The sequence below is a fragment of the Drosophila hydei genome, unplaced genomic scaffold, assembly GCF_003285905.1.
Source record: "Drosophila hydei strain 15085-1641.00,03,60 unplaced genomic scaffold, DhydRS2 tig00008114-arrow-pilon, whole genome shotgun sequence".
NCBI classification, from domain to species: Eukaryota; Metazoa; Arthropoda; class Insecta; order Diptera; family Drosophilidae; genus Drosophila; species Drosophila hydei.
Window position 1 is genome coordinate 7,180,681 of NW_022045827.1, and position 10,921 is coordinate 7,191,601.

The window sequence follows — 10,921 nt, forward strand, 5'->3', positions numbered from 1 at the left end:
CAGCGACTGCCGTTGATAGGTTCAATATTTGCCAGCTACTCTCAGGGTGCTGCCGCTTTTCCCCTCTCACTCTCTCTCTCTCTCTATCTCTGGCCTCATTGTGCAAACAATAACCCGCACCAATTGTTACAGCCGCATTGCTACTTTGAACGCTTTTTGTGCGTGGGAAGGGTATCCTTTAATTTGGCATGCCTGAGCCATTATTAATTTGTTATGGACCAGCTCTATCTATCATAAATGATCACCTTGACCCCCAGCCCACACAGCCAGATGAGCGTCTGGCACTGCCAGATGACGCGCGTGCTAGGTGATTATTTTAAAATGTTTCTATAATCCTTGATCTTAGAAAATACTTGAATTATTTAATGTCTACTTTTTTGTCCATTCAGCATATAAGTTGGCTGGCGCCAAATCGTATTTTAAGGCATCCTTCATATATTTTTGTATATATTTGGACCTGTGCTGTTAATAATCACCTCCTGGTATGATGAAGTCACATTCACATGCTTCGCCAGTTTTCTAGCATATGAAAAGTAGCTGTTGATTAAATTGTCATCAGTCTTTTTTGGAAATATTTATTTGCTAAAATATTATTGCTCTAAGGAATATCCATCTATAGGGAATATCCATCTAAGGTTAAAATATTATACAAATTTCAGCTTTTCAATTGAAAACAAGCTGAAATATAAATTAAAAAGTTTTTAATGGGAACTTTCGTATATACCTTATTCATCAACCTTTTCATCTGATGACAAATGTACGCTTGAGATAAGCCTTTTTATTTTTGTAATCTGAGAGCCCTAAGTAAGAAGTCTGTGTAATGTCGACAAGTACTTGCTCAGCCAAAAAATCTACAGTCTAATGAATTTTAATTGGCATTCAAACGCGAGTCAACAGAGATGATTTCTTGACTCAAGTCGAAGTCTTTGCAGAACACTCAACATACACACACACACACACTTGTAACTAACTACAAACAAAAGGCTCATCGTCACAGGTTTCCAATTGCTAGAAAATAAAACGTTGGCATTGTTATAGCATTGAGTTTATAGTGTGTGCTTTGTTGTTATGAGCACCTACCGCCCCCATTGCCCCATTGCCCCGTTAGCCCCGCTCGCCCGCAACGTATGTAACAAGCGTTGTAAAGCAAACATTTGTTAACAAAACATTGATCATTGTTCAACATGTAAATTCACTAATTTGGCAACGAAAAAACCGCCAGCTATAAATGGTAACAGCCGCGAGACTGGGGACTGGAGACTCCTACCCTCACGACGGAGCCATAACAATTTTTTTTGCATACAACAACGAAATGAATACGTGTTGTTGCTGTTGTTGTTGCCTGCACATTTTCCTTAACAAATAAAATAAAAATTTGCATAAAAATCAAGTAAATAAAATACGCATTGCTTTGGCCACAGTCTTGCGTCTAGAATCAGAACAGAGCTCAACAAAATCAGCGAGAGCTGCGAACTTATTAAAGTTGTTGGCGGCTGCTGGAGGCTGCTGTAGGCAGCACTTGACAAGGATCAAGGTTGTAGCATCGGTACTTGCAACTTGCAACTTGCAACTAGCGACTTGCCTGGGTAGGGCAAGTTCTTGGCCAGAGAGCCTATGCTTCACATACCCTGTATACCTGGAAAGTGCGTGCATATGGATATAACACTATCAGAGTGGCATTCTAATTGAGTACATTTGATATATATTTGATGAAATGGCAAAGCTCTTGGCTTATTTTAATAGTTGTATGTATAGTTATAGGCAACAGTCACTCTTCTCTTGTCAGCATGCAACTCATGTGACAATCAAATGCCATTTCTGCAGCCCTATCACAGATATTTAAACTTTATATATCAGCTTTAAGCATTTGTCATTATCTTTAATGTTTCATAGAATATCTTAATATATTGTATTTGACCACATTTCTGAGAGTTTTGGCTTGATTTTATATTATTTAAATATTCAGTATGTTCTCTCGCGCTCTTCTTCTTTGCAGGGTATCTTTAAGTCAAGCTCAAGCTCGTATTCGTAGTTGTTTTCATTTTAGTGTGGGGTGTACGTAGAGCACGTCATTCTCCTTGCGGCTGTGCTCCAGCAATGGAAATTGCTTTATGGCTTGTATATGCAGATTGCCAGTCCGGCAGTCCTGAGCATTCGCAACTGAGAACTGAGAAGCGAGAACTGCGAACTGTTTGGCTGTTCGGCTGCTTGGCTGCTTGGCTGCTGGCTGACTGCCTGCAACCTGTCGCAGTTGCAAATGCTCTTTGTGAAATTTATGCGCAAGCGCGCTGATTCTTATTTTTTCGCCTTTAACAAGGCAAACGACAACAAGAGGAACAACAACAACTTCTTATACAACCCCCGCCTCGTTGCCCGTTTTTGGGTTTTCTGCTGAAAATTCAATTTGCTACAAAATGTGCGCCGCTTTTGCATATCTGGCAGCAAAAATTCGTGATTTACAATTTTCGTTTCGTTTCGTTTCGTTTGGTTTCGTTTTTGCCTGCGCCTCATCCTTGCCAGCCAGGCTTCAGCTACAGCTTCAGCTTTAGCTCTGTCCCCAGTTCGAGCTCATTTGGCATACTCGTAGCTGAAACGTTTTGCGCTCTGCTCGTCTCTGATTTAATTTTGTTGTTGTTGTTGCTGTTGTTGGCTGGCCCTGAGTCTCGGTTAGACTTGGTTCACCTGTTTATGCCAGATTCCAGGCATGCGATTAAAATCACCTGCGCAGGCATGCGCCCACGCAGCCTCACAGTTGCCCCAACTTCTCAGCTCTCAGTTACTCAGTTTAGCTGAGTTTGCCCTCAGTTTGGCTTCTTCAGCTCACGGTCGTCGTCTCTGCAGCCTGCAGCTTCTCGCTTCGTTTCGTTTCGTCTCGCCTTGCTTTGATTTGGGGCTCGTTTCTTCTTATTATTTCTGTTTCTTGCTGCTGCTGCTGTTGCTGTTGCCTTTTAAAGGCTGCGCCCGCGTCCTCGTTCATTTATTATGTACGATCTTTTTTTTTGTTCTGGTTCTTTTTTAGTTTTATATTTATTTATTTTGTTTTTTTTTTTTTGGTTACCTCTCGCTGTTTATTCAAACTAATTTAATTTGTGCTCGGCTTTCGTGGTGCGCCCGCAGGTAGGTTGGCTTCACGGGCACCACTGGAACCGCTGGCAGCAGGTTGTTGCTGTGTTATTTTGGCGTTTCACGCACTTGGCGCATGTTGCAGTCACGCCTTTTGTTGCCCGCTGTCCACTCGGACGGCATTTTTTTGGAGTCGCAGCTGAAGCCAAAGCCAAAGCCACACGCAAAAAGTTGTTAAAATGCAAATTAAATTAGAGACAAACTGGGCAGGCAGACAACACACTCACACACACAAACACCTACACATTACTTTTGAGGGGTGTGACTGTGTGTGTGTGTGAGTGTATGCTTGTTGCATGTGGGGTGGGGTTCGCCTTTCTGTTGTTGTCCATTGGATTAGCTGTCTGCAAATGACATGAGCCATGCGGACAATGATTACCGATATGCAAATATCGAACCAGGTGCAATATGCTGCACAGAGCCCCGCTTGCAACAAAAATGTACAGCAACAAGCATTCCGTGAAAGCTTATATAAGCCAAATACTGGCGTACAGAATTCATTTAGTAATATTATTGAATAATTGCAATTAGAAGTTTCTCTAAGTGTGGATAAAAATTTAGCTCAGGATAAAATTTTAGCTATGAATGTACCCCTGCTTTGATATATATTCTCTTTCTTACTTTCATTGTATCTCTCACTTTCTCACACACTCTCTCTTTCTCTATAGCTCTCTCTCTCTCTCCTCCTCTCCCTCTTTCCCTCTGTCACTTACTTTAGCGCTCTCTACCTCTCTTTCATTTACTCTATTAGCCTCTTTCTCCCTATCTCTCTGTCTCTCTCACTTCCTCAGCTTCAAGCTTCAGCAACATATTGAACTGATTTTGTATCCCTCAGCATTCGAAAGCGTAAAATTTCTATATTCTTTTCCTTGCAGTTCCTGAAAGCGTATAGCCTGTTAGGCATCATCTCAGTGAACGGCAGATTATGCAACAGCAACTGTTAAGCCCGCCGCCTTGTGGCAGTGCCACAATGAATCGAAGCCAATCGTTAAGTCAGCCAGCAAACGCGTTATAAAACAAAGCAAAAATCGTCTTGCACAATGCAATGCGACAACGAAACAAAAAAGAAGCTACCCAAAAATGGCCATAAAACAAATGCGGCAAATCGAAGAAAGAAAGAAAAAAAGACAACAAACCTTTGGCTTAACTTTGTTTTGTTTCTCACTTAGAGGAGCGGCAGAAGCAATCAGTGCACCCACTGCAAATGCCTGGCCCCTGGCCAACGTCCCTTCTGCCCCTTCTACGGCTGCAACAGCAGCAGCATCTGTGGTGGCTGCCACAACTTTAACACTTGTTTGCCCAGCTAATCGCGGCTGCATCGTCGCCTCGGATTTCGGAGCCAATATGTAAGGCATTTAAAAGCGCACAAAAAGGCCAGACAGAGTTTAAGTAGAATTAAGCATCCAAATTCATGAGTCAAGTTACCGCACGAAGGCTTCTTTATATATATAAATAAATATATATATATCTACCTATATATGTTTTTTTTTTTTGTGCTGAATGCCTTTGGTTTTTGATTTGTGTGGCTTAATAAAATACCGAGAAGTCGCCATCGTCGGCGACGCCGTTTGGGCCCCATTGGGAAACAATGAAATCTTCCGGCGCGCTGTCAATGATTCTACCCCAAAAAGCGCTGTAGCTGTATCTGTAGCCGTATGTGTGTGCTGTGTGTGTTTTGGTGATTTATATGCCTCGTTTTTGGCCAATTTTCGTTTTTAGTTCAGTGCTGCGGTTAAATAATGCGCTTCCAAGAATATAAACACGCAGCAACAAAAAAAAATATACAAAAACTCAAAAGCAAAAGAAACAAAAAGACCAAAAAACAAAATAAAAACTGTTGCACATTCCCATTGTGGGTTAGCAGGGCCTTGAATATGCATATAATGGTCGTATCTATTCCATAATTCGTTATTTGTCATTGTTTGCCTCTTTATTTTGATTTTGATTCGCCTGTTTCTCTTTTTTCGTTTTTTTTTTTCACTGACGGCTCAAATCAACATGTTGATTTTCTAAGCAATTAATTTGATTAACTGCCAAGTTGCGGCTGCGGTTTGGTGCGCCTTTGATCTGGCCACAGTAGAGTTCGATGTCAGTACAGACATATATCATGAGCATTAAGCATTAGGCATTAACCACTGAGTATTAAGCATTATTAATTAAAAGTTCTTTACAGCTAATTGCAGAGTATGATTTAAGCCAAGGCAGCTGCCGACGATGAGCTATTGATCGTTCAACGGAAATGCCTGACTCAATCCTTTCAGCTCAACAGATTCGCAGGAAAACGAATTTTATATATATTATTATAGACTATTCTAGAGATATGCTAAGGATAAACATTCTAAGGCAGGGTATACCTGGAATTTAATAAAATCCCAGCCACATATGCTACGGGTCACGCATTCACAAGTTCCGATTCGTTCTATTTGCAGACAGGTCCGAACCAAATTGTTAACTTTCAAAAAAACAGCAGCATGCGGCAAGTTCGTTGCCTAAGTCTTTTGATTGCAATGGGATAGAAAAGTTAGTTCGTGGATTGCAAGTCATTTTTTTGACAACAAACACATTGCAACGATGTTATCAACAACAAACAACAACAGCAACAATAACAACAGCTACACAGTATGACCACCTGCCAGGCACACCTATATATATATATACATTTTTTTTTTGGGCGTATATGCGCCTGATTAGCTGTTACCAATATTTTTGTTAACGTTTTTCGCTGCACTAAAAATTAGTCGCAATTCACGAATATTTGCTCGAGTTTTTTTTTTTTGGTTTTGTTTCTGTTTCTGTGGCACAACACATTTGTTGCATTTGCCACACATTTGAATGTTTTTCGGAATTGAAAACTCTTTCAATTGAGAGCTGCAACTGTCCAACCAAAGCGCAACGGCAAACGTTAATTAATTACGATTTATTGACCAAATTTGTTGATTAGACAATTGACGTTTGCCGTTGTTACGGCTGTTTCAGTTGCCGTTGTGCCTGATTTTGATGTTGCCACACAATTTGGCCACTTGCCACACAATTGTCGTCAATTAATTGCGCTTTGATTTCGTTGATTCGATATACCGCCCTGCAGGTGGCATTCCGTATTTCAGCTCGATGTCAATACATTCGTTGGCTAAACTTCATGGACATCAAGCATACGTAAGAGCTATAAACCGTTGGTAACATACATATGAAAAAAAATCATAACTCGAATGTTTAAGAAAAAGCTTAAGCTAAAAGAAAAAATCTGCACAAAAAAAGAAACATTTTAATAATTGATGGAATAAAATCTTACCATGTACTCAATATCAATCGAAAGACTTAGGCAGCGAACTTGATTATGCTACGCTTGTAGAAAATTGAATGTATAGAAAATGCGACTGACTGACAAGTGGCTAACAAAAAAATTTCCATAGATTACTGGTGTATTTGTGGTGCTGCTGGTGGTGTTGGTGGTGCTGGTGTTGTTTGGTGGTGTGAAATTCCTAACTGGCACTCTCTTGTGGAACGAACGCCGCATCAATCAGCGGCGGCAGCTTAAATGCTGCATCATGACAAAACCATTACACTTGACCAGAGAGCGCGCTCCGGGTACGTTGATGGCGTCGGCAGATGCTCAGATGACTAGGCGACTCGGTTCAGCTCTCGACGTGATTGATTGATTGGCAGCGTGAGCAGCGGGCAATGGGCAAATGGGCAACGGCGAGCAGGGCGATTGCACTGATGCTTTGTCTAAAAGCCGTTTAGAATAACACCAATCGACCCAGAACAACAACAACAGCAACAACATCAACATCAGCAGCAGCAACAACAGCATCCACATAGTGCAACATAACGAGCCCAGCAGCGAGAAATTATGCATTGTGTTGGAAAAATGCTTAATCTGTGCAATGCCAATGCCAATGCTACATATCAAGGCACCCTCACCTGGCCATACACTCAGTCATTCAGTCAGTCAGTCCGGCAGTCAGCCAGTCAGCCATTCAAGCTGGCTGTTGGAGCCATCCAACGGCCGGCGGCCGTCAGTTGATTGCGCTTCATTATTAATGCCAAACTGTGCGCCGGCATTCGTTGAATTTGGCTTTTGCAATTTGCTCTCAATGCCGCCGTCGCAGTTGCTCCAGACCCGCCTTGGCCTTCATTTCGCTGTGGGGGCAGCGGAGGCAGGCATTAAAAATGAGCTCGGCGTAACAGGTGGATGCCGCAGCCGCAGCCGCGCCGATGATGGCGACGGCAACGTGATTTTCGCCAAATCGTTTAGATTATTTTGAGATTGCTTGCGCCAGTCGCTGCCAAAACAGTTGTCCGTCCGATCCGTCCACACAGTCTGGCACTCCTTTTCACTCCCTCTCTTTCTCTCTCTCTTTTGCTTACTTGGCCGGCTCCGCACCTTGCATTTGAACTTGAAACATTTCATTTTGCTGGCTAGCTGGCTAGCTGGCTGGCGGCATCAGAGAGCGCTCAGACTCGGACCGATCGATTAGTGGCATTCTATTGCGTTCAATTTTCATGTGCAACATTGAAGCGATCGCCGTTGGCACAATAAACACGCGATTTATTTCATGCCGAGCATTCAAGTGCCGCAGTCGGTCAGCCAAAGGAGGAGCAGCAGCACCACCATCACTAACAACAACAGCACCACCAGGCAGCCTTGCCTTAGCTTGGCTCGGCTTGGCTTGGCTTGTGGTATGTGATAATGGGATGATGGTATGATGATGCATGCGCGGCATACACAACATCCCAACAGAACAGCAACAAGTTGCAAAGGCTGCCAAGCAAACGACCCGAATTTGGCATACTCTAAAAATTTTCAATTTATGCTTAAAATTTTTTAAAAATTGAATTTGTTATCACAAAAACTTAGAAAACTTTGCCAGTGAAATGTGCTTCATTCCACTGAATAGCGTACATTTAAATATGTATTTCTAAGTATAAGTTAGCAAATATATTTTGAAGTGCTTGCAGTTTTAAATATTGTGCTTATCATTTCAGGGCTGTTGAAATTAATTTCAGTTCGTTGCCTAAGTCTTTTGTCTTAATACTTTTGTACATTCTCTAATAGCTATTCGTCGTTTCATATAATAAGTTATGTTTGCATAGCAAAATGAGTTTCCACTTAAATGTCGAATAAAAAAAAGTGTCACAAAAGACTTAAGCAACGAACTGGAATTATTAAGTTAATACTTAAAACTCAAACTATACAGCTTACTTAGACCTATAGCCACTCATACAATAAATTTCAGTATTTCATGCAAACATTTCTTGTTCTAAATGGAAACCTAGCAGCACGCTTACTTCTAGAATTGTCTGTTTATCGATATGCCTGGTAACTATCAAAGAGTATGAACAACAACAATAATAACAGCAGCCTACTCTTTTATATATATACATACATATATATGTATATATATATTTGTATTTTATTCGGTTTTTTGTTGCTATTTTCCTCACTAGCGGCCAAGGTTAGTCGCTTGCCTTAGTCGTTGTCGAAGCTTACTCTGCCGCATTTTAGTCGGTAATTGCTTGTGATGTATGATTTTGAGTTCTAGTTTTCTTGCCTGGTCCAGCCTGGGAATATCTCACAGACAGATGCGCGGACGGACTGGAGCTTTGTAGTCGTTTTGCTAGCTGATTGCTGACGATGCCTATATATGCGGGTGATGTATGTTATATAGCTACAGGTATAGGTAAAGGCCATAGATATTGATTTGACAGGGGTATCGCATTGATGAGTGTGCTTTCGACCACTGTCACACTTTCTAAGCACTTTCACCCAATTAGGGCGATCAGTCATATCATGTATATATATATATATATATATATATATTACTACACACAAATATATATATATAAATATTTGTGTATATACTATCAAGGAGCTGCTGATCTTATGCAAAAACGAAAGAGCAATGAAAAAAGCTGAGTCTCTGGTCTCGATGACAATCTTTTGTTTTCACTTCTGCAGAAACAAAAGCCATAAAGGATAAATTGTGAGTCGCGAGTCGCATAGTCGGTTCCAATTCGGCTTGTGCCTGCGCCTGCAACTCGGTTAGGTAGCCGCATTTAAAACAGTCGGCGGCAATCGTTGAACTTTTGGCTTCGACAAGTGCACAGCGGGGCGTCTTGGCCAGGAAACAAAAAGGAGGCGGCGCTGCTGGCAATTTTGTTTTCATTTCAACTAAATGGAGTGGATGAGGCGGCTGCTGCCGCTCAGCTGCGACTGCTGCGATTATATCGAAAGACAAACGTTGGCCCATTGTTTGGCCAAGGCCCAATTGGGCCAAGTATTTAAGCTTCTATCGCATGATTGATTGACTGCATATACAACAGAATAAATACATTCATTTTACATACAATATTGAAAACAATTTCTCTCGATCTCCTCGAGTGACGTCTGTTGTTGGTGTTGTTTGATTTGCTGTTGTTGTTCTTATGAGCCGTGCTTTTCATGCCATTTCGATACGGGCCTCATTTTTCTCGCCACAATTAAAGAAGAAAGTTGGCGGCGCAATTAGAAAACTCGCATCGATCAAATGGCCACAGACACAAACGTCAGGTCAGCGTAGACTCCACTGTCAAATACTGTGTCCAATTTTCAAGTTGTGTTCTCTACATATCGTCAAAATTTTCGACTTACCTAGAACCATGTCTAAACGAGCCACAAAAAATGAATTACCTCGTGATGCACACGTAATGCAGGTTCTGCGACGCGAACTAAATCGCAATTCGCACCAGATAACCCAGACCTTTTGGCATGAATTTGAACAGATACGCCGTCGCCAGCGCAATCAGCTGATACAGGAGCGCGAAAATCGCGAACGCCTTTCCCTGCTGATGCGCGACGCGAATCTGGAGACACAGCAACAGGCTGAGGCACTAAGTCGTAGCATCAGCTCACATGGCGTCAATCCCATTGCGCCATCACCTCGAATGCGCCGGGACCCACCAGCAATTATGCCCGCGGCTGAGGAGATATCGAAAGAGCTAAAGAATACACCAATCTTTAGACGACCGAAGACCGGTACCAATGTACCGAATGAGGTAGCGTTAAGGCAAACACATTCCACCGCCTCTAATTTACCGCGTGCGCCTCCTTCATCCAGGATTACCGTAATTCCGGAAACACCCACCATTGATACGTCAACCCGATCAATGCCCAACTTTTCCAAGCTGCGTTTGGCCACAAAACCACGGAAGTGAACGCTCATAGAAGTCAACATTTATTAGTTTATTATGCATACGAAATTTCTTTTCCCATTCAAGACTATAAAATTCGACTCATCAATTGCATTTTGCATGTTCATAAATTTGCGTTAATTTTTGATACGGAGTCTCATCAAATTTAATGTTAAATTTTGTCAAATACTCGGTTTTTATTAACAATGGACAATTGCACATTTACTGTAAGCACATTTGACAAAATAAAAAAGCTCATCTTTAATTCACGTACATCAATTGGATTTTAATATAATACAATCAATTTTATTAATAATTAATAATATTAATAAAGTGTGTGCCAATAAGTTAGAGATCATATTAGTTGAGTACGATATCTATGCGAAATATGATACGATTGGTCGAGACTAGAGACTCATGTATTTCAACTTTGGCAACAGAAAAAAGTTGTTGCTTATCCATCAGTGTTAAGACTCAAGTCAATGTTGCAGTAAGCAAAACATTTAATACTTGTTTATTCGAATCATTATGCAGTCTATATTATTTGTAAACAAAAAAGGAAATCATAATCTTAACCTTCTTAGCCATGTTTAATTACAATTTAAAGATTTCATCATTCGCCCGCAAA

The 10,921-nt window shown here is 41.2% G+C and overlaps 1 protein-coding gene across 1 annotated transcript; it reads left to right on the forward strand.

Annotated features, from left to right (window-relative positions):
* Positions 1-9,649: 9,649 nt before the first annotated feature.
* On the forward strand, positions 9,650-10,345 carry LOC111601175. Its single transcript, XM_023317654.1, has 2 exons — positions 9,650-10,158; positions 10,221-10,345. Exons 1-2 carry the CDS (start codon positions 9,763-9,765, stop codon positions 10,251-10,253), a joined length of 429 nt encoding a protein of 142 aa, XP_023173422.1. The 5' UTR covers positions 9,650-9,762; the 3' UTR covers positions 10,254-10,345.
* Positions 10,346-10,921: the final 576 nt, after the last annotated feature.